Raw genomic sequence first — 27491 nt, 5'->3', positions numbered from 1 at the left:
GAGGGCTATGAGCAATGTCTTTATTAGCTAATCAACATCAACATGCAAAAATAAAGGCTAAATACAAAGTCTATCATATGGGTTTTGTCGCTACTACAATGAGGATGTCTGGTGGACGATGAGGATGTGATTGGTAGCGGTTAAAAATTGGACTAACCTCTTCGGCTGTGAATACCTTAAAAATTACAGAATTCTCCTGCAAGGCATCTTCTTCAAAACCTCCCCAACACTGAAGGTTACCAGCTGATTTTTTTTCCCCTCTCTCATGTGAATACATTCTCAAAGCAAAAAAATAAGGCAGTTAGCACTAAATGGTTTTTTGATAGTTGAATCCTATGCACGTAGTAACTAATAAACGAAAGGTCCTTAACACTATGATCAAATGGAAGGAGGACAGACCAACAAGCAGCACACATTGTGCCTGCAATGTTACCAGTTGTGTGTTTAAGCAATTGTTTAAAAGTTTCTTAAAAGTATCCAGGACAGAGCTTCTCAACCGTGGGAACTTGAAGATAGGTGGACTTCAAGTTCCCAAAGTTGATAAAACACTGAATTGTAGGGATTTTAGAGACGGCAATAAACCCCTCTCTGTCTTGTGTTAGCATCCATCAAGCATCGATTCCAAGGACTGGCCGTTTTTTAAAGGCAACGTGACGGACGATACCCAAAAAAAGTGTTTGCTAACACAGATGAAGTGTTTGCACACCTGGACGCAGGGAGTGTGTTTCCAGGTGGTGTGGCTCACGGTGACCACATCAGAAGGGGAAAGGCGTGTGCAGGCACACGCTCCCTTGCGTGTCCTCAAGAACACAGGACTGACACGCATCGGGAGAGCTGAAAACCAGCCCTCCGGTGCCGTCTCTTAGCAATTTGCATATTTAATCCCGTCGAATCGTACAACATTTCATACATGGGTTGAAACGGGGGGGGGTGTACCCAAAGCTGAAGTGAGATCTACAGTTAAAAAGTGGGGTGTGTTGTTGTTTTTGTTGTTGTTGTTGTTATGCAAAATGATCTGATTTGTTTCTTCTGGATGAATGTTTGAGAAAAAAAATCCAATCGTGGTTTACAAAATCGAAGCATTCAAAGTTTGTTCCCTCCGAATGCAACTTTTTTTTCTCTCTTTTTTTTTTAACTTTAGTCACACTTCCTCACTTTCTCAAGAGTAGTTATGTTTCTGCTCACTGATCTTTGGTCGCAACGGGAAAACAAAAAAATGCCACCAAGAAATCCGAATTCCCACCCCAACCCTAACCCTCTCCCGGCCCTCCCGAGTCGCAGCTCTCTTTGCCGGACTTGAGATTGTTCCCACAGGGCACGGCTAGAACAAACTGTGTCAAAATCCAGTGGCACTTCATTGCGCGTGAGGAGGGGGTTTACATAATGTAGACCTTCTCGGCTTGAGAGAAGTTGAAGACTTCTTTGGTTCTCGGGCAAATTACTCGGTCATCCTGACGAACAGAAAGCAAGGACTGGAACAAAACACAGAAGAAGAAGAAAGATCAGAGACGTCTCAGAGCAAAATGCCTCCCAGAAGCGGTGAATGTTCCAACACTGGAGGTTTTTAAGAAGAGACTGGGCAGCCATTTGTCCAAAATGGTACAGGGTCTCCTGCCTGAGCAGGGGGTTGAACTAGATGACCTCCAAGATCCCTTCCGAGTCTGTTATTCTGTTATTCTTTTCCTTCCTTCCTTCCTTCCTTCCTTCCTTCCTTCCTTCCTTCCTCCCTCCCTCCCTCCCTCCCTCCCTCCTCCAACACTGGAGGTTTTTAAGAAGAGACTGAACAGCCATTTATCTGAAATGCTATAGGGTTTCCTGCCTGAGCAGGGGGTTGGACTAGATGACCTCCAAGGCATTTTAAATGCTGTGTTATGTATTCAAGATGGATAGTGATTAATCCATATGTTACTCATATGTAAGGGTGTAGTTCTATACCAGGGATAGGCCACCTTGGCCCTTTTATGACTGGCGGACTTCAACTCCCAGAATTCCTGAGCCAGCATGGGGGAACTATGGCCCCTTCATGACCCGTGGACTTCAACTCCCAGAATTCCTGAGCCAGCATGGCTCAGCTTGGAAACCTCTCCCTTTCCCCTCAGCATGGCTGGCTCAGGAATTCTGGGAGTTGAAGTCCACCAGTCATGAGGGGCCAAGGTGGCCTACCCTGGTCTATACATATGTTGTATATAGTATGTTTAAATGTCTGTTATGTATGTGTACACTTTCAGAGCAAACAACTAAATTTCATGTTTTAATGGGTGCCATTGTGCCCACAGTAAAAAATGACAATAAAGGTTATCTAATCTAAGACTTTATTCAGGCCAGAGATAGGCCACCTTGGCTCTTTTCATGACTGGTGGACTTCAATACCCAGATTTCCTGAACCAGCCATGCTAACTTAGGAATTCTGGGAGTTGAAGTCCACCAGTCATAAAAGAGCCAAGGTGGCCTATCTCTGGTCCAGGCCAAATTCGAATTAGGACAGTCCTGAGCCCCCACTCACATTGTATCCGTAGACATATCCGTTGGGAAGCATCATGGGGGGATTATTCTCATTCATCACATCTCCTGAAATTTTGCAGACTAGCCGGGAGTTGGCACAATGTGCCATGGGCAAAGGCTGGGCCAGCTTATTGAGGGATTTGCTACACACCGGGCAGTCGGGGTTTTTGGAACTGCCATCCTCTTTATAACACTGCCTGTTTAAAAACAAGTTAAGGAAGCATTATAATAATAATAGGAAAATATTTAAAGCGATAAGACAAATACCGCTGTCACAGATAACTCCAGGGTTAATATGAAATGATGAGATATTCCCCCCCCCCCAATTTGGGCCTATCAACAGCAACCAGGCGTGTGTAATTTGCCCAGTCCCCTGATCCCCGAAGCAACGTTAAAAGCTGAGGTATCTTCAAGGCGCCTAGAATATTTGATAGCATGTATTATTCAGATCGGTTCTTTTTTACTCGATGGAAAAAGAAAAAAAAAGACGTCTGGAATTTTGATCGAGAGCATTACAAGGAAACGTAATCTTGGAAACGTTCATCTCCAAGCTTGCATTTTTCACATTCCAATATATATATTTATTTTGTGGCATGCAAAGCACGAAAGCCAGTCGCTTGGATGACTGTTTGAATTAAAAGTGGCTATTATCGTTGCATATTTGTCAAACGGCAGTTTAGGAAAGAGTCAAGTCCATTTTTTTTTTTTAAAAAAGGCATAATTTTTTTAAAGACCAAAGAATACACGTGGAAGGATACGGTGTTTTTATAGCAGAAAGCCCAGCCTGGAGTGTTATGGTAAAGACAGAGTTATTCCCCAGTTGATGCAATCTGTAGTTATCGTATCTAAACTGCTGGATTAGCATCCTCCACCGAGCAGGGTCTAGAAGATCCTGAGCAGAAGGAAATAAAAAGCCGGAGGGAGAGAGAGAGAGAGCGCAGTTTCAGACTATTAAAATATAAAATTATGCACAGGCAGCCCTCGAGATACGAACAGTTGAGCCCAAGATTTATGCTGCAAAGGGAAACATTTGTTAAGTGAATTTTGCCTCGTTTTGCGACTTCTCTTGCACACCATTGTTAAGCAAGTCACTGCATCTGTTAAGTTAGTCAGACGATTGTGAAGTGAATCTGGCTTATCCATTGACTTTGCTGGTGGCAAAAGGGGATCACGTGACCCCCCCAGGACACTGCCACCGTCGTAAGTACAAGTCAGTTTCCAAGCGTCTGAATTTTGATCATATGACCCCTGACAGTCAAAAGTGAGGGTCCTAAGTCACCTTTTTCACTGCCGTTGTAACTTCGTGCAGTCCCTAAATGAACTGCCGTTACGTCGAGGACCACCTGCACTGTATCCACAAGACCAAATAAATATATTTCATATCTTTATAATATATAAATATATATTTATATATTAAAAGTTGGCTCTAGGCTTTTCTTACAAAACGCTTCCGCCCAGTCCTGAAGAGAAACACGTGATTAATATCAGTTCAGTACAGAAGTTGCCTTCTGTTATTTATCTTTATTCATTTGTAGAATTTATTGGCCGCCCATCTTGCCACACGATAACTCTGGACAGCTTACAATATTACAACGGTTATTAGTCAGGAAAGGGCTACAATCTCCTATTTTATTTTATTTTTATTTTTAATTTTTGTCTTGCAAAAGTAATCCAGAAGAAGTTGGCCATCTGTATAGGTCGAACTAGTTCCCTGCATCCATTTGCTATTGAAAAATTGTGTCCCCCCCCACCACATTTAAGAGATTTCTTCCCAAATTCTTTATTCTAAAGGAAAAAGAAGCTGACTCGCAGCTGGGCACAAACCAGACTGGGGGGCTGCAATTCAGCAGCCCTAAGTGGGCCGCTGGCTCAGCAGCCCCAGCTTCCTAAGAGGAAATCAACTCAATTGGATGGGACCGATTTGTATGGTCTGAAGAGATCCCACAGTGCCCGGGAAGCATTTTGCTTCAACTGACTGAAATTTGGTGAAATTTTTGTAGCCAAACCAACTCCTGCACATCAAATCCTGCGATAGACAAAAAGGTGTTTGGGAGAAGCAAAGGAACCACAGGTAGTCCTCAACTTAAAACAGTCCATTCACAGTTACAACTTTGGACCGTTTTCCCACACTTACAACGACTGCAGCATCCCCGGGGTCACGTGGTCAAAATCCAGGTGCTTGGCAACTGACTCACCTTGATGACCGTGTCCCGGGGTCATGTGATCCCCTTTCTGTGACCTTCTGGCGAGCAAAGTCAAAGCTGGATTCACTACTGCAGCGTTCACTTAGCACAGTGGTTCTCAACCTTTTTAATGCTGCGACTCCCAACCGGTCGTAAGTCGAGGACTACTCAACTGGTGCAGCTCCATTTGCAGACTGGGGCTTTTGGCGGGCTCAGCAGGGCAGAGACAGCCTGGACAATTCCTATTGGCTTTTGAAAGCCAATAGAATAAAAGGGAGTAGCACAGCTAAGAAAAAGGGGGAAAAAATGGCGGACTCGTTATTTGGCGAACCCCGTGAAATGGTCGTTCGACCCCAAATGGGGTCCTGACCCACAGGTTGAGAACCACTGACTTAGCAACTGCCTCAAGGAAAGTCGTAAAATGGGTCAAAACTCACTTAACACATGTTTTCACTTAGCAACAGAACTTCAGGATGTGATTGTGGTCGTAAGTGTCTAAAGACTGCCTGTGTCTAAACAGGGTACGGACGCCCAAGATGATTGCAGGTACAATGCAGGTCTGAACATGCTTACGACTCTTCCCCTTTATCGTGTCCCAACCTTAAGACTCGTGATAATCAAACTTCTCAGTGGCCATGATGGAAAACAGGTTGTCACAGAAAGGATCACGCACATGGCGGAGGATTAAAAGGCTTGTCTCGGTTTTAATTGTGGAGGCCAGCCCAAATTAACCTGCCATAATGAGCCGTATTAACCTGCCACTTCACATACCCCCCCCCCCTTTAAACTGAAGGCAGAGCAGCCTACCTTGTAAGGAGAAATGTGAGTATCGGAAGGAAAAGCTAGCATCCCCATCACCTGCCGCACTTCGTCCAGCTGGCTCCCCTCGGCCTGGCTGAAATGCTTCCGTGCGTGTCTGAAATTCAAGACATACAGAACAGGGTTTCCTTTGCCACATTCTTCATTTGCACAGGTTTCTGATTTCTTTTTTCTTTATTTTGGAATGGAAGCGTGCCGGCCCCTGGGAGTGAACGTCCCTCCTGTTAATGAATCAGTTTCAGTCTCCAGAATAAAACTGATCTTATTCTTCACAGCAGACCTCCTGTTTTACGTTACAATATATGTCTTTTGTTTTTAATTTTGGCTTCTATTGCTGCTTTTATCCTAATTTGGTACTGGGGCATTGTAGGCTGCTCAGAATTAGTTGACTAGAGCAGGGGTCCCCAGCAACCGGGCCGCACAAACAAGCAAAACCCTATCCATGAGATGCCGGCAGCACACACAACCACGCACCCTCCGGTCTGTAGAAAAACCTCTCTCCATGTAACCGGTCCCTGTGCCCCAAAGGTTGGGGACCTCTGGACTAGAGCCATCGATAACAAGGGTCCCCAACCCCCAGTCTGTGGACTGGTACTGGTCCGCGGCGTGCCAGCAACCAGTCTGCACAAACAAGCGAACCCCCATCTGGGGATGCAGGCAGCACACAAAACCACACACCCTGCGGTCCGCGGAAAAACCTCTCTCCACGTAACCAGTCCCTGGTGCCCAAAAGGCTGGGGACCTCTGACCTATAACATCCTGTAAGTGTGCAAATAAGTAATTGCTCATGTACAGATTTGCACAGTCCAGCATCTTCCCTAATCCTTGATGGGTGGACATTAAGTTTGATAGCTAATGCCTGTAACGTCAGAGTCCACTTGGATCAGGCCAAAATTCCATCCAATGCAACAGAGAACGACAACCCCGTAGATCAGTGTTTCTCAACCTTGACCATTTTAAGGCATGTGGACTTCAACTCCCAGAATTCCACAGCCAGCAATGCTGGCTGTGGAATTCTGGGAGTTGAAGTCCACATGCCTTAAAATGGTCAAGGTTGAGAAACACTGCCATAGATGCATTCGGGAAGCTCACAAGTACACAGGCCTAAAGGGAAATAGCCGCTGGAAAATCAAATCCTCCATTAATATTTGCTGCAACCCTGTTCAAAGCCACTTAAATGGATAGCTGCAACCACATCCGACGGCACAACTCCAAGAGATGTTTCCTTTTATCGATCTTTTGACTCTCTTGTCGGTTTCTGCCGTTGCCACTGGGATTCGTCTTCCTTTATTGCTTCCTCTCTAAGCTAAGAAGCGCCGGAGTTCATCGCGCCTCCTCAGTTTTTATGAGTCTTCTCTGCAATATTTTTTTTTCCCAGTGTGCAGTTTTGAGACAGAATGACGATAACTGCAGTATCACACCGTGGATTTGTACAGTAGCGCTATCACGCTGGCAGTTCTATTTTCGGCTACTTCCCAAACGATTTCCAGCATGGCACGGGACCTGGTTACCCGCGGGAGTGACCGTCTCCAGTAGTATCTGCCCGACTGGTTCGATCTGGCCAGGCTGGCGCGCTTCGGGCTCCATCAAATAAATAATGGCATCTATCGGGACCTTGGCAGCAGGACTTTTCTGCCGCAGTGCCTGTCCTCTGGGGTGAGGCTCCCCCTAAAATTCAAATGCTCCCCACTCTGATGGGGTTTCAAAGACGCCACTCTTCTTCCAGATCTTTGGAGAGGATAACTGATAAATAAGAGAATAACTCCTTTTTCTTCCTTCTCTCTCTCTCTCTCTCTCTCTCTCTCTCTCTCTCTCTCTCTCTCTCTCTCTCTTTCTTTCTCTCTCTCTCTCTCTTTCCTTCCTTCCTTCCTTTCTTCCTTCCTTTTTTTCTCTCTTCCTCCCTCCCTCCCTCTATTGCTGACTGGAAATCCCTTTTCTGCATAAAACAGAAAAAAAAAGAACTTTCAATTTGTGGTTTTGATGACGAGAAACCATTAGAAAATACAAATCATTAGATAATAGGAAAAAGCTTTTTTTTTTGGTAACCACAGAGTAAAAGATAATGTTTGTAATTATACTGCATTTGTATTTGCAGCAAAAAGGGGCAAAAATGCAAAAAGAAAAGATAAAAAGAAATAGAAGAAGCTTCCAAGTTCCTTCCTTCCTTCCTCATTCACTCCTTTCTTTTTCTTTCTTTCTTTCTTTTTCCTTTTTTCTCTCTTCTTCCTTTCTTTTTTTCTCTCTCTTTCTTTCTTTCTCTTTCTTTCTTTCTTTTTTTCTTTCTTTCTCTCTCTTCTTCCTTCCTTCCTCTCTGTATTAATTTTTGTTAGTTTTTAATCTTCTTTTTATAGAACTTTTATACAAATGTACATGGAAAACTCTCCTAAAGAAAATATAACTACTTTTGGTAACAATTTTGAAACGGCAAACCTGTAATGTAGTATCTTTTAAAAATAATCTTCCGTGCCCAATTCGGGCATGTCTTTACAGTCTCGCTTTCCTACGTGCATGTATGTTTCATTGTACCTGACAGCATCCAGTCTCTTGTTCTGTCGAATAAGTTCTATGAACTCCTGAATCCTTAGACTGAATTCCAGACAACTCTAAATTGAAAAGAAAACAAATCTTAAGACAGGCCATAGCAAGATTTAGACCCTCAATCTGTAATTTTATCTGTGTTTATTTGGGTAACTTACCTCAAAAGCAATACGATATCTGAATATATTTAGGGCCAAATTCAAAATTAACGCCATGAAATATCTTTATGCAATTTGATGTTACTTCATAACCAAATGCTTTATTTTTTTAAAAAAACAACATTTATATATCCACATTGTTTTCTTTTAAAACTTTATTACAACAAAGTTCAATTTTCACACATTTGTTCAACTCTTCTGTTCAGTTTCCAACTGAAATGTTACCTAGATGTAACATTCGGTAATTCTCTCAGAAGGCTCTTCAAAATTTACTTTTAAGCTATTCCTGATACTGTTTTATCACAGTATCGAAACAAATCCTGATTCACCTTTTTAAGGAAGCCAAGAACACCTGAAGACTTGGCAAAACTCAAACAGGGAGACTCCGGGGATGAGGATTATCTGTAGGTGAGCTATTTCCCCCCCAAAAAAGTAGCTTCAAGTGACTAATTCCCTTAACACTTTTCAACACTAAATAAGACCCCAAATCTCCTCTTCCCAGATATGGGGGGGGGGTCCCTGACCACTCTTTCAGTCATCAAAGTTGTGATGGCACTGAACGTGCGGTGTTTACGACCCACGTGGTCCTGGGATCGAAATCTGGGCTCTAAGCAACTGGCTCACACAGTACAGTCGTGGCCAAAATGGTGGAAACCTTTTGGGAAAAGTGTACAGTAGAAATGCTATTTTTGGTTAAGTTTCCACCCATTTTTTTTTCTAATTTCTTTATAACTGTAGCCTCGTTCACTTAATCATACTATTTTACATCGCTTTCTGGGCGACCAGTCATGACTTTAATTTTATTACGTTTTACAAGCTCACTCAATGAAAGAACACACACACACACACAAAACCCAACCAACTTGATAGCGATCCCATAACACACTGACAAATGTCCTCCTCTCAGCTTCAATCCGTGACGTCCATCACTGGATCCTACTGTGATCTGACTGGCTCATTGCTAAAACAAGATGACACCCGATTGGCTCTCTAAACACTCGTGCTCATTGGCTACAATCAGGTGAAGGAAAGCTACCTGAAATCAACCTAAGCAAGTTGTGCTTCCTTTTTCTGATTATTTGGCTATCACTTTTCATAGGCTACAGTACAGATAATTGAACAAGCTTTGTTGCATTACGTTCTTGATTAAATGATCTTTCCATTGATATATAATTTTACGGTACCGCTCTCCCCCCCCCAAAAAAATGGTGTTGTTAGCCATCAAACCTCAAAAATACACTTTTCCCAAAAGGTTTCCACAACTTTGGCCACTCCCGTAGGTGGCATGTAGGAAATTCCATCCTTCTGGGGTAGGTAAAACGAGGACCCAGATTGTTGGGGGCAATGTAAATGTATATATACATTGCTTACTGGTGTAGACCGCTTAGAGAGTGCTTGCACTTAAAGCGGTATATAAGTCTCATAGATAGATAAATAAATAAATAAATAAATAAATAAATAAATAAATTAGCTATCGCATGCAGCTAGCTATATTACGTTCTTGTAAAGCAGGTTTTACAACTCCCGCGGCTTGGAGTTCATGGACTTTGGTGGTGGTGGTGGAGGGAGAGAGAGAGAGAGAGGGAGGGAGGGAGGGGGAGGGAGAGAGAGGGAGGAGAGGGAGGGAGGGAAAGGGGGAGAGTTAGGGAGAGAGAGAGGGAGGGAGGGAGAGGAAGAGAGGGAGGGAGGGAGGGGAGAGAGGGGAGGGAGGAGAGGGGGGAGGGAGAGAGGGAGAGGGAAAGGGAGAGAGAGGGAGGGAGGGGAGGGGGAAGAAGGGAGAGGAGGGAGAGGAAGGGAAAGGGGGGAGAGAGAGGGAGAGAGACAGAGAGGGAGGGAGAGGGGGAAGGAGGGAGAGGAGGGAGAAGGAAGAGAGAGGGAAAGAGGGAGGAAAGGGGAGAGAGGGAGGGAGAGGGAGGGAAAGGGGGAGAGAGGGAGGGAGGGGGAAGGAGGGAGAGGGAGAGAGGGGGAGGGAGGGAGAGAGAGGGAGGGAGGGAAAGGGAGGAGAGAGAGGGAGGGAGACAGAGAGAGGGAGGGAGGGAGAGGGGGAAGGAGGGAGAGGGAGGGAGGGAGGGAGGGAGGGAGAGAGGGAGAGAGGGAGCAAGAGAGAGAGAGAGTGTGCTGTGAATCACTCTGGATCTGACCTCTGCCCGGCATTTTGTCCAGAGCTGAAGGGAAAAGCCGCTCTCCGCTTCAGCCTCTTGTCCACAAAACTGGCCGAAGAGAGACCGGCATCCCCGGAGCAAAGGAGCAGGAAGGTTTTGGCATGCCATTACAGGTAGTTCTCGACTTACGACCAGAACCGAGCCCCAAAATTTCCTGTTGCTAAGCGAGACGGTTGTTAAAGTGACCAATATTCCCCACCCATCTTGAGTTCCCCTTGTACCTTCATTTTCCTGAGCCTAGATTTGTTGTCATGGCACCAAGCTAAACAAGTCATCGTTTCTTGTCTTTCCAAGGATTCTTCTACTTCTTTGGCAGTCAGGAACATCTCAATGTTGACCAAGTCCTGGGAAAGCAGGAAAACACAAATGATCCGCTTGAGAATCGCACCGCGTACGTTTATGGCAGTGTTTCCCAAACTTGACAATTTTAAGGCATGAGGACTTCAACTCCCAGAATTCCACAGCCAGCAACGCTGGCTGTGGAATTCTGGGAGTTGAAGTCCACATGCCTTAAAATTGTCAAGGTTGGGAAACACTGGTTTATGGAAACGCTGCGGGAGCCGCACGACCGAAGATTTTTGTTCAGAGCAGAAATCGGAACGTGGCGAAAGGGGGCGGTGGGAGAGAGGGAAAGATTGGGGAGCCTTTCTCCAGAGCTTCCCAATTCAGGGAAGTCATCCTGAATTGGCTGGAATGGGTCACCTCCTGAGTAAATGCCCAAATAGCGCCCAAGCCTCAACGTCAGGAAGCTTCACAGCTCCCACTTCCCATGAGTGCAGCCAATATCTGAGCGCCTCTTAATCGTCACAAAACACAAATCAGTTGGGCCCGGCTCTCGGAGTCTCTGGGAGGACTGCTAACTGCGCAACACCGGAAATCTCTGGAGTCTCTGGGAAATCCCTTTGCCGACGGGGAGGACCAATGAGATCCCCTCAACTTGGGGCCAGACCCTGCCCTGTGTGGCTCCTGCACAGGTGGTCCCCGACTTAGCAACAGTCCGTTTAGTGACCGAAGTTACAACAGCACCGAAAAAAGTGGACTTACAGCCGGTTTTCACACGACTGCTGCAACCGTCTGGTTCGCGTGATCAAAATTCAGACGTTTGGCCACTGGCTCATATTTATGTCCTGGGGTGTGTGTGTGTGTGTGACGTGATCCCCTTTTGTGACCCTCTGACAAGGGGCAAGCCAGATTCGCTTAACAACGGGGCTGCCAATTTATCAACCGCCGTGATTCGCTTAACAACGGGTTGACAAGAGAGATGGTGAAGCGGGAACAAACTTCCTTAACGAACGTTTCGGTTAGTCACAGAAATGTGGGGCTCAATTTAAATTGAGGACCACCTGTGTCGAATTTTATAATGCCTGCTAATCTTCACAGCTGTGGGCTCAGTGCCCAGCAAAAGACCCTGGGGTGACCGCTAACTTCGCAGCACCGGAAATCCCTTTGCAAGGAGACGACCAATGGCTGGACCAGATCCTGCACACCTCCTACGCAACGAAGGACAAACAGCCATGAAGCCGATGGCTTCCTGGCACATCCCAACTGTCTTGGGTATAGTCTGGTTGCTAACATATAATCCTGATTATTCCCTGGGAGCAAGGAGCTAGTCCCTCTCCTTTCTACAATAATAACGGCACTGTTTCCAGTTGTTATTTTCCTCTCTTTCCTTGTGTCTCAACCCTGAATGTCTGGATGGAAGAGATGGTGCATCCCATGACAACAGGGGACAGAGAAGCTGGGGACGGGGGAGTCCAAGCGTGGTGATATGTCTAGGCCAGGGGTAGGCCACCTTGGCTCTTTTATGGCTCGTGGACTTCAACTCCCAGAATTCCTGAGCCACCATGGCTCAGCTTAGAAACCTCTCCCTTTCCCCTCAGGGTGGCTGGCTCAGGAATTCTGGGAGTTGGAGTCCACAAATCATAAAAGAGCCACGGTTGCCAACCCTGCCCTATACCATATCAGGTAAATGGTTATCCAGTCTCTTTTTGAAAGCCTCCAGTGATGGAGCACTCACAACTTCTGAAGGCAAGCCATTCCACTAGTTCAGGGGTAGGCCACCTTGGCTCTTTTATGACTCGTGGACTTCAACTCCCAGAATTCCTGAGCCAGCATGAGGGAACTATGGCCCCTTCGTGACTCGTGGACTTCAATTCCCAGAATTCCTGATCCAGCATGGCTCAGCTTGGAAACCTCTCCCTTTCCCCTCAGCATGGCTGGTTCAGGAATTCTGGGAGTTGAAGTCCACAAGTCATAAAAGAGCCAAGGTTATATATCTCTGGCCTAGGAGGTTGTGAGAACATGGCGGATGGAGCAAGACTGTTATGGGGGGGGGGCATTACAAACAAACAAAAAGATTCCCAAGACCAGAGGAGAAAGGCAACATGAGAAAAAGACTTGGAGTAATTGTGCCTTAATTATAGAGTTTTAAGCTGAATCAGAGAATTGTTGGAGCGGGCTTTCGCGATTTCTATTATAATGCCCTATTATTGATCAAGATCTTTCCAGAAATCCCAGGGGGTTCCCGTTTCCTGAAGCTGCATTCCTTGAAAGGCTTGACAGATAAAAATTAGAAAGATATAGGGTTTTTTATTATTATTATTCCTGTGTTAAATCCAGGGAAACAAAGGGCTCTTGTGTTTTCTGATCAAGGCCATCCCTTAGTAAGAAAGCAACTGCAGTCATTGTAGAGGGGAGGAACCGAGTCAGGATAATCTTTGTGCAATTCCAACCAGCCAATGCACATAACCCACTTAAGGGATGGCATCCAGAACTAAACTATTGCCTCTGCCTGCATTCCTTTAGCTCTGGTGATTAAGCCAAGATTATAAATTGCACGTTAGAATTCCATTTGACTGAATAGTTTAAACATAACAGGAAATGAAGAGCTGTTTTGTGACAGCCCAGAATTAATTTTCCCAGGGCAAATGTTCTATTGCAAATATTACTTGCTTATTACATTTGTACAGAACGTGAAAAAAAAAAAAACTCTGAACCCTTCAGTTCAACTTTCAAAAAAATCCCCAACTATGAAGTGTTAAAAGAAAAATCCTTTATTCCACATTCGGTCCGTGTGGAAGGGGGAATCTTCAAATAAATCCACTTTGTAGCGGAATTCTTAAATGATTAGTTTGCGCTGCGGAAAACATTAGGAGGAACCAATTAAGCAAAGCTGAATCAACTAGAAAAATTCACTGTACGGGAACAGAGTATGCCATTCTAAAAATAATACATAAATACATCGATTCCGGCCAAACTGAAAATATGCTTCATACGCAGGAAAACAAACTGTACAGAATGAACGTGAAACAACTGGCTTAAAAGTTATCCGAGCACCACGGTGTACAAAAAAAATTAGAAAGGATTTCAAGATAGCCTGGCTGTCACTTCCTGCCACACCACCTCAGGGTGTGTGTGTGTGTGTGTGTGTGTGTGTGTGTGTGTGTGTGTGTATTCCGTACTTCCTGTTCAGTATAAACACTTCCTTGCACTTAGAAACCTTTATAAAACAAAACAACTGAAAGTGATCCTTGCCACTTTCTAGTCTCTGAAAAGAGGACCCACCTCAATGCCGCTCTGCCTGGCTAATTTCACCGCGGTGTTGTAGTAGCCGCAGCGCAGGAGGTGCTCCACCATCATGCGATCCATGCGCTTCTTCTTCCACATGTTCGCCGCCGCTGGCTGGTCACTGCTGTGCTCTTTAAGATGCTCGATTCTGCGTTTGCACAGCTTCGCACTCTCATCTTCGGCCTGGATCGACTCTACAGCCTATTTGGGGGGGGGAGAAGAGTTATTCAGTCCTATCTTAACATAGGACTTTCTAGACACAAAGCAGTCAATTAATCTTGCAAAATGAAGGGAGCCACGTGCATTTGCACATCTCATGGCCCATATAAAGTCTAGCAGAGAACTGAGAGACACACTAAAGAAACACACTGTGATTCTCAACCTTAGCGAACTTTCAGATGAAGTAACCCAGGGATGTCAAACTTGCCACGTCACGTGATGTGTCACGACATGTTGCAACTTTTTCCCCATTGATGGAGCCGGGGTGGACGCGGCTTCGGCATGACGCGTCCGGCCCGCGGGCTGGCAATTTGACACCCCTGAACTAACCGAATAACAGAGTTGGAAGGGACCTTGGAGGTCTTCTAGTCCAGCCCCTTGCTCAAGCCGGAGACCCTAAGCCATTCTGGACGAATGGCTGTCCAATCTGGGAGGGAGGGAGGGAGGGAGGGAGGGAGGGAAGGAAGGAGGGAGGGAGGGAGGGAGGGAAGGAAGGAAGGAAGGAAGGAAGGAAGGAAGGAAGGAAGGAAGGAAGGAAGGAAGGAAGGAAGGAAGGGACAGCAGAATAACAGAGTTGGGAGGGACTTGGAGGTCTTCTAGTCCAGCCCCTTGCTCAAGCCGGAGACCCTAAGCCATTCTGGATGAATGGTTGTTCAATCTGAGAGGGAGGGAGAGAGGGAAGAAATTTGGAGGGAGGGAGGGAGGAAGATAGAATAGCACAATAACAGAGCTGGAAGGGACCTTGGAGAATAAAATTCAGATATTTCAGGTTTTTAAAGCTCCTTTGGGAATCTCATGAGTGGACTTCAGCTCCCAGAATTCCCCAGCCAGCAGGCGACAGTCACACAAAATTGAGCAACATCCCAGCCATTTCTAACCGTAATGTTGCGAACATTTCTTGATGCATAGGCTTGCAGCAATGAAGGCACAGGGAAAAATCCATTGCTATGCGCCCGAGGTATGCAAACCTTTCGTAGGGAAGCTAAGAATTGTAGCATAACACAGATTACCTGAGTAATCAATACCTTTCAACTTACCCCATTTTTTCTCTTATCCCCTCAGTCACAGAAACTCACTGGGCCTCTGTGTAGGAGAAAAACAATGACACCCTTCCCGATCTCACACGGTTTTATTGAAGTCTGTGGTTTGTTGGGTAATCCAGAAGAAATGGGGCATGTTCGTGGGTTTTAATAGAACATTATGCCTTAAAACAAGCTGATATCGGGCAAGGAACTACCCGACTAATGAAAGATACATATGAATCCATGCTTATTTTCACCATTGAGTCATTAAAAAGTGCACCTTAATCTTCTAGAAAAGCAAAATAATCCCGTGGTTTCCAATTACCTTTGCTTCTGTCACTGGAAGTTTTCAAAAGATGGAACCACCATTTAAACGCTAGGATGCAATAAGGTCTCCTGCCTTGGGTAGGGGGTGGACTAGAAGACCTCCAAGGCCCCTTCCAGCCCCATGATTCTATGATTTCTCTAGGACAGCGGTTCTCAACCTATGGGGCGCGACCCCATTTGGGGTCGATCGACCATTTTACGGGGGTCGCGAAACAACGCGATCCGCCATTTCCCCCCCAGAGGGCGCTGCCGTGCACGCGCGCCGTGCATGGGGGCGCCGCCGTGCATGCACACCGCGTTCGTGTGACGGGGTCGCCGTCACACGAAGATTGAGAATCGCTGCTCTAGGAAATCCAAAACTTTCATTCTCCCTCTACGTCAGCGTTTCTCAACGTTTGTGTGACGGCGACCCCCATCACACAAACGTTATGCGCATGCGCGGCGCCCCCAGAGGGGACAAAATGGCAGATCGCCGCCGTTGGCGACCCCCGAAAAGTGGTCGATCGACCCCAAATGGAGTCGCGACCCATAGGTTGAGAACCGCTGCTCTACGTGGCCTTTCCTAGGGATGTGCTATTGTTTAGATCCAAAGACAGAAGAAAAAAATACCCAGTTCGCTGTGGCTAAAACCTTAAGAAGATGCAGCTTTTCGTAGGCTCACACAATATAGTAGTGGCCAAAGTGGTGGAAACCTTTTGGGAAAAGTGTACAGTAGAAATGCCCTCTTTGGTTAAGTTTCCACCCATTTTTTCTTCTAATTTCTTTATAACTGTAGCCTCGTTCACTTAATAATACCATTTTACATCGCTTTCTGGGCGACCGGTCAACTCTTTGCACCATGACTTTACTTTTATGATGTTTTGCAAGCTCACTCAATGAAAGAACACAAAAAACCCCGAACAGCTTGACAGCGATCACACAACACACTGACAAATGTCCTCTTCTCAGCTTCAATCCGTGACATCCATCAATGGATCCCTACTGTGATCTGATTGGCTCATGGCCAAAACAAGATGACACCCGATTGGCTCTCTAAACACTCGTGCTCATTGGTTACAATCAGAGGAAGGAAAGCTACCTGAGATCAACCTGAGCAAGTTGTGCTTCCCTTTTCTGGTTATTTGGCTACAACTTTTCATAGAATACAGTACAGATAATTGAACAAACTATGTTGCATTACATTCTCGATTAAATGATCTTTCCATTGATATATAATTTTATGGTACTACTCCAAAAAAAAAGTGGTGTTATTAGCCATCCAACCTCAAGAATACACTTTCCCCAAAAGGTTTTCACAATTTTGGCCACTACTGTAATTACACAATCCCAGGAAAACACACGTTTGAGTACGGAGGGGGGGAGGGGCTAGGAGACATCATACTTCCTCAATCATTTGCTTAAAGCAGCAAAGAGGCTGTGTAAAGGGCCTGTTTTTCAGACTCAAGATGCATGATTAATCCCACTTTGGATTAATCCCAGAGCAATGTCTCAAAGTTCCCCTGGCGTGGAAGATCAGCAACCCCTGCAGCAGGAATTCTTGTGCTATTGTGCCAATAAAATGGAATTTATTAAAAATAAAGCCATTCTGAAGTTACAGCACATAAATAAATACCTTGCGTTGCAAAGAGCGTCACCGCGGATCTTGGAAGGTTTTGCTTATTTTTAAAACGTTTTTAAGGTTTGCTGTTTTTTTTTAAAAAAAAAAAAAAAAAAACACCCGGAAACTCGGGGGATTTTGCAGGCCTTGGGAACGATGTAAAATCTTAAGCAAGAACCGGCACATCGCGGATCGCTTTTTTATTACTGAAAAGTAAACTCTGATTCCAGTGAGCTGACGGGCTGGATTCCTTCACTGAGCAGTCACCCAAGATTGCAGTACGTGCAATAAAGATGTAAGTGTGTCAAAACAACGATTCTCTTTGTCTTGAAAACTCCCAGAGAACTGGAAAAAAACCCAAACAATAAAAGGAGGCGGGAAAACGTTACCTTCCGTTTCAGGACACTGAGCTTTTCAACCACGCCGTCCAGGAGACTGACCACTGAATCCACAGCTGGGCAGCTGCTCAGGGTCTTCTCCAGCTCTGCCACCACCATGGTCACGTGGCTCGTTTCTCGATCGATATTTTTCTGGGCAGCCCGGAACCGTTTGTTCAATGTTTCATAAGGTACCTTCAAAAACAAACCACCTATTGTTGTTTATAGGAAATACTCTTTCGAGCCTGGTTTGTTATCTTTCATTGACAATTGCTTAGCATGGACTGTCCAGATTTCATGAATTTATTTAAAGCATTCATATATACTATTTTTCAGGTGAGAAATCATAAGAGTTATCAAGCTATTTGTAATTATGTTCACATTCACAGATACTATATTCCATACAGCGTTAACCTTGTGAACTCTCAAGCTTCCTCCTTCCGTTATCTATTCAAGATGGACAGTATTTAATATTTATTTGTTATGTATAGGTAGGGGTGTGGGTCTATTCATTTGTTGTACATAGTATGTTTAGGTGTGTGTCTTGTATGGGTTTCACTTTGAGAGCGGGCAACTAAATTTCATTTTTGATGTGTGCCGTTGTGCCCACAGTAAAAAGAAATGACAATAAAGGTTATCTTATCTTATCTTACTACAGATTTATGTTAGAAAGAGTAAGGATTATGAAGAGACTTAGCACTGGCACCTGTGTTCCAGTTATTCCAGTTATTATCTGAAATTGGCAGATAATAGAAAATGAGAAATATAACAGCAGCTTATCTACAGCCTCATTGGCTTAAAATACTCCTCAAAATAACAATCCAGGTTTATGTCACCGGGAAGTTGGGGGAATAAGAAACAACAGTCCCCCAAGTACTCACTGAATGTATGTTTTCTATAAACAGTATTTTTGAAGATAAGGAAAAAGTGACATGTTTTCCCACAAGCCTGTGAACTGAAATGGAATATTCTTACCATCTATTTAATGAATGCCCTGGGCGGTGGTAGTAGTAGTAGTAGTAGTATATAATCATAATCATAATAATAATAAAAAAAACTGGTGGGATCATAAAATAGAGAAAGTCATAGAAAATGATAAAATTAAACTGCTCTGGGACTTCAGAATTCAAACAGACAAGCACCTGCAACATAACACCCCAGACTTAACAATTGTCGATAAGAAAGACAAAAAAGTCTGGATAATGGACGTGGCAGTGCCTGGAGATAGCAGAATAGAAGAGAAAGAACTGGAGAAGATAACAAAATACAAGACCTACAAATAGAAATAGAAAGACTGTGGCAAAAGCAAGCAAGGGTAGTACCAATAGTGATAGGCTCCTTGGGTGCAATCCCAAAACAACTGGAGCACCACTTGAACACCATTGGCATTGACAAATTCGCTATTAGTCATTTGCAAAAGGCGGCCTTACTAGGAACTGCTTCCATCCTGCGACGATACCTGTAATACCATCAAACCTCCACATCTGCCTATCCCAGGTCCTGGGTAAGGACTCGATAGGTAGACAAAATGCCAAATCCAGTCTGAACATCTGGCTGACTGTGCGATGATCCTCAATAATAATAATAATAATAATAATAATACCTCATTCACATACCAAAATACAATCAATTGACAACACCTGCTGCCAGATCCTTTCTCTCAAGATAAAAAAATAATCATGCCTCAGAATTTTGGAGTTAATCTAAGCTGCTCAACCTTCGCATCATAATGGGATGGTATTACATCAATATAGAGCAGGGGTCTTCAAACGTGGCCCTTTGATGACTTGTGGACTTCGACTCCCAGAATTCCTCAGCCAGGCACACGTTTGGGCCAAGTTTGGGCCAAGTTTGAAGAGCCCTGCTCTAGAGGTTTGGTTCAGACTTCTCCAACTGCAATACTATCAAGCAGCATCTTTCATTGGTAGTTCATAAACCAGAATGAATAAACTTCAGATTGATCTCCTCCCTTTACAACCCAACCAGAATATCCATTTTGAGGAACGAGGGCATCAGAGCTCAAAGTAGCAGGGCCTGTTGTGGGAAAAGCTCTCTCTCTCTCTCTCTCTATATATATATATATATATAGTGGGAAAAGCTCTCTCTCTCTATATATATATATAGTGGGAAAAGCTCTCTCTCTCTCTCTCTCTCTCTCTCTCTCTATATATATATATATATATATATATATATATATATATAAATGTTTTTTTGTTAGCCTCCCGGAGTCCTGCAGGAATGGAGCGGTCTATAAATTTTAATTATATATATATATATTATATATATATATATATATATATATAATATAATATATATATATATATTAAAATTTATAGACCGCCCCATTCCTGCAGGACTCCGGGCGGCTAACAATAAAAACACAATAAAACTTAACAAGACAAACAATACAGTAACATTCATCCAGGGCCGGATTTTATAAACCCCAGGCCTGCCAGAAAAGCCAGGTCTTAAGCAGCTTGCGGAAAACCAACAGGGTGTATACCAGTATTATCCACCCTGGCTATTACCACTACCGTGAGACAGCCCACAAATACAACTGTAGAATCCACAGAGGCGTGTAATCTGAAAACCTGTAACCCACGCAGGTAACTTCAGGTAAGTAGCCTGAAATTAGGATAATGAAGAGAATATGTTATCTACAGACAACATATTAACGCTGAAATTAATAGGATTGCCTCTAGCTGCTTGAAAATGGATATTCCGAAAGTGTTCCTGAAACGAGCAGGAGCTGGATCAACGCTTGATCAATCTGGCCAACGAAAACAAATATGAAAACATTTTAAAAAATGATTGCAGTAGCATTTTCACATGAGGCAGATTGAAAAACAAAATCTAATTGGGAGAACACATCCACCTGCCCCTTAGCTAGCTAGTTCTTCCCAGCAACTCCACATCAATGTTGAAATGCATAGGGCAGGGGTCCCCAGCCACTGGTCCATGGACCGGTACCGGTCCGCGACAGGCCAGCAACCGGTCCACACAAAGAAGCAAAGCCCCATCCGTGGGATGCAGGCAGCACACAAAACCACACACTCTCCGGTCCGTGGAAAAACTCCACAGAACTGGTGGGAAATTCCCAGTTGCAACGTATGGCTGTGAAAGCTGGATCCTAAGAAAGGCTGAGCGCCAAAGAATGGAGGCCTTTGAACTCTGGTGCTGGAGAAGACTCCTACGAGTCCCCTGGACTGCAAGGCGATCCAACTGGTCAGTCCTAGAGGAGATCAATCCCTACTGCTCTTTCGAAGGCCAGATCCTGAAGTTGAAACTCAAGTCCTTTGGCCACCTAAGGAGAAGGAAGGACTCCCTGGAGAAGAGCCTGATGCTGGGAAAGATGGAGGGCAAGAGAAGAAGGGGACAATGACAGAGAAGGTGGTGGCTGGATGGAGTCACTGAAGCAGGAGGCATGAGCTTCAATGGACTCCAGAAGATGGCAGAGGACAGGAAGGCTTGGAGGAACGTTGCCCATGAGGTCGCGATGGATCAGACACGACTTCGCAACTAACAACAACAACAGAACCAAACCTGGTGCCCAAAAGGTTGGCCTAGGAGACAAAAGTCCATTTCCACAAGAAGGCATTCAAGGTAACCCCATCTTGATCTCTGGGAGGGGGCATGAAGAGAGGGCAGGAGGATATTTCGACAAACTTTCATGATTATGTTTTGATGCCCTCCAAGCACAGAGAGTTTCGGTTGTCTTTTGTTGTCTACCTCCAAGGAGCAATCCAGAAAAGGGGAACCAGCACAAAAGAGCCTGGAATCTCAGAAAGATCACAGGATCGATTATATCCAAACCTCCCAAAAGATCAAAAGGAAGCCACAGATCGTACTCCCCAAAACAAGAAAAAGAAATCTAAACGAGAAGAGTTAATAACCTTTTTTGGCAACTAAAGGCCGCATCACTTTTTTTTTTTGTTGTTGTTGGGCAAAGAGGCATTACATGCAGGACTGAGATTTTCCCATTTTTCCTAAATTTTGAGCAAGACGTGCCAGGATTATTTGAAAGCGACACCAGGATTTACGGGACAGGCTTTGCACAATTCAAAATACTGATGATGTAATTGATATCCAGCCAGTCTGGGAAAAAGCAACTCATTTCTACAACAAGGCAGTATTGAATTACAATCGGATGTAGAAAAAATATTCTAGAGCTGCCGGACTGATTATCTTGCCCTACACCAGTGTTTCCCAAACTTGACCATTTTAAGGCATGAGGACTTCAACTCCCAGAATTCCACAGCCAGCAACGCTGGCTGTGGAATTCTGGGAGTTGAAGTCCACATGCCTTAAAATGGTCAAGTTTGGGAAACGCTGCCCTACACAATAAATGGCCCTTACTAATGGCCACCCACCCAATGGCATTTTGAGGGGATTTCACTGAATATTTTGGCCCAATAGTACTGAGTAAAGGGACAAACAATCCAGGAAACCTCTATGCAAACTGCAGGAGTTAAAGACCGACGTAATACGATCCCATCACATTCTTAAAAGTTTGACGGCATGGAAGCACAATTACACTGAACTGTATGCCATTATTTTCTATTAAGCTTGATTAAAGGTCTAATTAGATCAGGAGACACAACAGAACTATAGAAGACAAAATGTTTGTCAATTGGGCCGATGGGCCCAGATATTATTGTTAAACCAGTTTGTTTAGACACACTGACCTACATAAAATCACAGATATATTACTTACTGGAGATGAATAAAACCTAACCCTTATGTATATTGCTGGAATTGTTTAGTCTAGTTTAATGAAGAGAAGGACGAAGGGGGACAGGATAGCAGCCTTCCAGTATCTCAGGGGCTGCCCCCAAAAAGAGGGAGTCAAGCTATTCTCCAAAGTGCCTGAAGGCAGGACTAGAAGCAACAGGTGGAAACTGATCAAGGAGAGAAGCAACCTGGAACTAAGGAGAAAATTCCTGACAGTTAGAACAATTAAGCAGTGGAACAACCTGCCTCCAGAGCAGTGAATGCTCCAACCCAGGAAGTTTTTAAGAAGAGACTGGACAGCCATTTGTCTGAAATGGTATAGGGCAGTGGTTCTCAACCTGTGGGTCGGGACCCCATTTGGGGTCGAATGACCATTTCACGGGGGTCGCCAAACCACGCTGTCCGCCATCTTTTTCCCTAGCTGTCCTACTCCCTCTTACTGGTGGCCACACTCACTTGGGGGTCACCACAACATGGGGAACTGTATTATGGGGTCATGGCATTAGAAAGGTTGAGAACCACTGGTATAGGGTTTCCTGCCTGAGCAGGGGGTTGGACTAGATGACCTCCAAGGTCTCTTCCAATTTTATTATTATTGTTATTATTAATGTATGAATGAAAAAGCCTCATTGTATCCATAAGCTTGCTTATAGCCAAATTAATTCCTGAGGTCAAAATAAAAATTTTGCTCCTAGTATGTATGTATGTACACACACATACATACAAAAGTTTTTTTTAATAAATATTACTTTGATTTCTGCTAAATATAAATTGACAAGTTTCCAGAGATACTAATAGCTTTCCACTACCCTTTATAATAGCATCATACAGCGTGACATTTGGTTATCTTAACATACTTTGTACTATCACTTAAAAGTGCCCTAAAACATGTCATCAAGAGATTGCCCCTGAAGGAACTTTAATCCGTGTCCTTTTCTATGCACTTTATTCAGAGAAACCATTCAGTGTTTAAGGATGCTTCAAATGTTTGAGATTCCATCGCACAAATCAACAGAATTGTATTTCACTGTCAGTTGCATTAAAACTGAAATAGGGATAACACTCTTATGTAACTTGTGTGGGGTTTTTTTTAACAAATCTATTTTAACCTGCTTATTTGCTACTGATACTAGAATTTTTTTTTTTACTGTAATATATTAATGCTGGGAGCCATTTTGAGTGTTTTGGGTTTTTTTAGAAAATGAAGACTCAAACTGTAACAGCTACCAGTAGTAATTCAGAATTAAATCCCATGTTTCCTTTTTATATTATCTAATTTCTAGACAGTTCTTTTGTGCAGAATTCCTAGAGTAACGTATAACAAAATCAAAATTAGAAGGTAAATATAGCTACTAGAAAGCCAGCAAAATATATGAGGATCACATTATGTATTCCTGGGTTTCTGAGTACAGGAGGATGTTTACAATATGGCTGAATATTGTAAATAAAGGTAGCCTAGAGAAAAGTCCATGTTGTATAAACAGGAATGTTACTATAATTAAGAAAAAGCAAACAAAGATATTTCAGTTCGTTGCTTCCTGAATTTCATATTCTAATAATTAGAAACAGGTAATTTCTAATTGTTAATATTATTTGCACCCATCACAAATCATCTTAAGAAAAGTCTGAAATACACTTCAATTATCTGGATTCAGTATTCTGAAAATCAGTCACTGCTGGAGATGTGAATAATGATGATTAAGATCTTTAAAAATCTAACGCTCATTTCTATTCCTACCGTGTAAACAGGCTATACATGATTGTTAAAAATGAAAGGGGAAGCATACGCTTAAGTGGGGGGAGGAATCAGCTTTTTTCAATTACTTCCTTACATGAATATAAAAAAGGTGGAATTCCTTTGGCATATTTTACTTGATAACATTGATCCTTCCCAGCCCTGTTATGAAATCGTCTGGTGGTTTGAGCTGTCTCTGTTTGGGGAGGCAGAAACTAGTCCTGCCTCTGTAAGATTTGATTAGTTCAATGTGATCCATATTATTCCAAGAGGCAAATCAGCAGGAATTGAGACAGTTCGCTAGTGTTCTCTCTCTCTCTCTCTCTCTCTCTCTCTCTCTCTCTCTCTCTCTCCCACTGCCCATCAAACACTATTGCTGCCCAAACTCCACTTCCTTCCATATCCCATCCCTTTCTAGGGATGGGCTTCACTCAGTCGGAAGGCTGGTAGCTTAGATATACCTGAATGACTGTATGCCAGGGGTCTTCAAACTTGGCCCTTTTAGGACTTGTGGACTTCAACTCCCAGAATTCCTCAGCCAGGCATTCTGGGAGTCCACGTCCTAAAAGAGCCAAGTTTGAAGACCCGTTGTAGGCTTTCAACTCCATATGCTGAAAAGAAGCCCAAACGCATCATCATCATCATCATATAACAAAATACAAAGACCTACAAATAGAAATAGAAAGACTGTGGCAAAAGCAAGCAAGGGTAGTACCAACAGTCATAGGCTCCTTGCGTGCAATCCCAAAACAACTGGAGCACCACTTGAACCCCATTGGCATTGACAAATTCGCCATTAGTCAATTGCAAAAGACGGCCTTACTAGGAACTGCTTCCATCCTGCACCGATACCTGTAATACCATTAAACATCCACATCTGCCTATCCCAGGTCCTGGGTAAGGACTCGATAGGTAAACAAAATGCCAAATCCAGTCTGAACATCTGGCTGACTGTGCGATGATGATGATAATGATAATAATAAGTTGATACTGTCATCATCCAGTCCTTTCTCCTATCCCCACTTCTGAGCCTTTTTATTCCTAACAATTCCATTTTTAATCAAGTGAGGCTCAATTCTTTAGAACCCTAAAGTTTGTTATCTATTGTTGGTTGGTAGTAAATGTACCTTTCTAGCTAAAGAGCAAGGGAAAAAAATGTTTTAGAATAGATACATACATCTTGAACATTAGTTCCCAACCTTGGCAACTTTAAGACCTGTGGACTTCAGCACGGTTGGCTGGGGGATTCTGGGAGTTGAAGTCCACAGGTCTTAAAAGCTGCCAAGGTTGGAACCCCCCCCTCCACCCCCCACCCCCCCCCCCCGTAGGTGATTGCTGTGCAACTCCAGATAGTTTTAGACGACCAGTTGCTAAATACATTTAAATCTCATGTATGGTTTTGGGGGAGGACTCCAGCTGTAACAATGTCCCTTGGGAGACAGCGCCATCACAACCTATTAGTTCTGCAGAACATGATCATTAAAAGCAGCCTTTGGAGGTGAAGGTGACTGGACTGCAGAAATGCCATTATCATGTGAATTATCAGCTTCAGAAAGCTGCACCAGGGATCCATCGCTGTGACCCTCAGCAGAGACGCTAATGGTTTCCAGAGCAGTAATTTCAGAGTCTCAAGGCCCTCAACTGGGGAGGAATTCCCAGGTGAATTGGGGTACCTCGGATTTAGAGGACAGATAGGCTAATAACAAGTTTCCTTTCCATAAAAACACGAAAGGCCAAAAAGGCTTTTCAGACCAGCCATCTCCCCCCCCCCACACACAAAGCATTACACAGCCGAGTCCGACAGCACTGTGACAAACACAATTAATTTGCTATTTCATTATTAAGAGGATAATAGTCGTTAAGGTTTGTTTTTAACTTTTTCTGTTTCGGCTTAGATGTAACTCTAAGCCTGCCAGCATTCCACTATGGCAAGATGGGCGGCCAATGAATTTTATGAATAAACAAATAAAATGAGTACACTCAGTTGTAGCAGAGTGAGAACGGGGGGGGGGGGGGTGTCTGGTCCCACCTTAGCCGTAAAAGGCAGCTGGGCGACTTTGGGGCAATCGCCAGGCGGCTGCGAGTTCTAGTCCTGCCATAGCCACAAAAGCCATCTGGGCGACTTTGGGCCTGGGCCAATCGCCGGGTGCTGGGAGTCTAGTCCCGCCTTAGCCGTGAAAGCCATCTGGGCGACTTTGGGCCAACCGCCAGGAGACGGTGAGTTCTAGTCCTGCCTTAGGCACGAAAGACAACTGGAGGTCTTTGGGCCGGCCCTTCTCCCTCAGCCTTGCCCACCTCACAGGGTTGTTGTTGTAGAGAAGAGAAGCATTACCCCTCTCTGCAGATTAGATAAGAGTTAGATATACATACAAGATAGATAGATAGAGACAGATGACAGATTATAGAAATGGATGGACAGATGGAGATAGATGATAGATATATATACAAGATAGATAGATATAGATAATATAGACAGTTGATAGATTATGGAAATGGACAGATGGAGATAGATAGATAGATAGATAGATAGATAGATAGATAGAGACAGATATAGATTATGGAAACGGACAGGTGGGAGATAGATGATAGAGATAGATAGATAGATAGATAGATAGATAGATAGATAGATAGATAGATAGATAGATAGATATACATACATACAAGATAGAGATAGATATAGACAGATGATAGATTATGGAAATGGACAGATGGAGATAGATGATAGAGATAGATAGATATAATAAAAGATATAGATGATAAATAGATATAAATAGATAGATTATGGAAATGGATGGACAGATGGAGAGATGATAGATAGATGATAGATATAATACAAGATAGAGATAGATATGAGAGACATAATAGAGATAGAGATGATAAACACATAGAAGAGAGAAATGATAGACAGATAGATAGATAGATAAAGGTGGGGCGAGGGGGCTGAACGCCCCCCTTCACAACAGCCCCGGAGCCTCCTTCTTCCCCCTCCCCGCCTTCCCCTCCGCCCAGTCCAGCCTCGGCGTGGAGACCCTCCTTCTGGGGGGGGGTCCTCCCACTCGAGAGCCCCGAGGCGGGGGGGGGGAACAGCCTCGCCCTCCCTCCCTCCCTGCCCGCCAAGGGGGCGAGGCGGCGCGCGGCCCCTTCCAGGCTCCGAGGGGAGACAATGGGGCGGGGCGGGCACCCACCTTGAGCGTGGGGTACTCCTGCACCTTCAGCGTCATGGAGAGCTGCGCCGCCGACTCCTGCACCGCCATCTTGGGCCGAGCGCCGCCGCCGCCGCCGCGGCAACAGCGCCGCGTCCGGCCTCTCCCGGCAGCCCCCGCGGCCGTCGCGCGCCGCTTCCGCCTCCCCGCCGCTCCCCTCCGCCCCCGCCCCCCCTCACGCCCGTCCGCGTCCTTCCGACAGGAGACGCCTCACCCGCGCGGAGGTGGAGAAAGCCGCCGAACACCGCTGCTCCCCCCCTTCTTCTCGAGCCCGAGTGGTAGGCTCCGTTTGGGACCCGCCAGCCAATGGGACGGCTCGTCGGAGGAGGAGGACAGCCCGAGAAGCCGTTG

The 27491-nt window shown here is 44.5% G+C and overlaps 1 protein-coding gene across 3 annotated transcripts; it reads right to left on the bottom strand.

The window, feature by feature from the left end:
* Positions 1-6: 6 nt before the first annotated feature.
* Positions 7-27491, bottom strand: MAEA (macrophage erythroblast attacher, E3 ubiquitin ligase). 3 transcript variants are annotated; one of them, XM_039347611.1, is made up of 9 exons: positions 27355-27491; positions 17484-17666; positions 13927-14130; positions 10584-10706; positions 8031-8107; positions 5493-5601; positions 3261-3394; positions 2504-2699; positions 7-1472 (listed from the first exon to the last, which is right to left on the bottom strand). In XM_039347611.1, the coding sequence occupies exons 2-9, from the start codon at positions 17589-17591 to the stop codon at positions 1377-1379; spliced, it is 1047 nt and encodes a 348-aa protein (XP_039203545.1). In that variant the 5' UTR covers positions 17592-17666; positions 27355-27491; the 3' UTR covers positions 7-1376. The 3 variants fall into 3 exon arrangements, with proteins under 3 accessions (XP_039203545.1, XP_039203544.1, XP_039203543.1); XM_039347610.1 differs by lacking the exon at positions 27355-27491 and adding an exon at positions 27123-27252 and having other exon boundaries at positions 17484-17683; XM_039347609.1 differs by lacking the exon at positions 27355-27491 and adding an exon at positions 27123-27252.

The sequence above is a fragment of the Crotalus tigris genome, unplaced genomic scaffold (assembly GCF_016545835.1).
Source record: "Crotalus tigris isolate CLP2741 ecotype Arizona unplaced genomic scaffold, ASM1654583v1 scf7180000018097.2503214, whole genome shotgun sequence".
NCBI lineage: Eukaryota > Metazoa > Chordata > Lepidosauria > Squamata > Viperidae > Crotalus > Crotalus tigris.
Note: the sequence above shows the minus strand (reverse complement) of the source record. Positions and strands in the feature narration are given on the sequence as shown.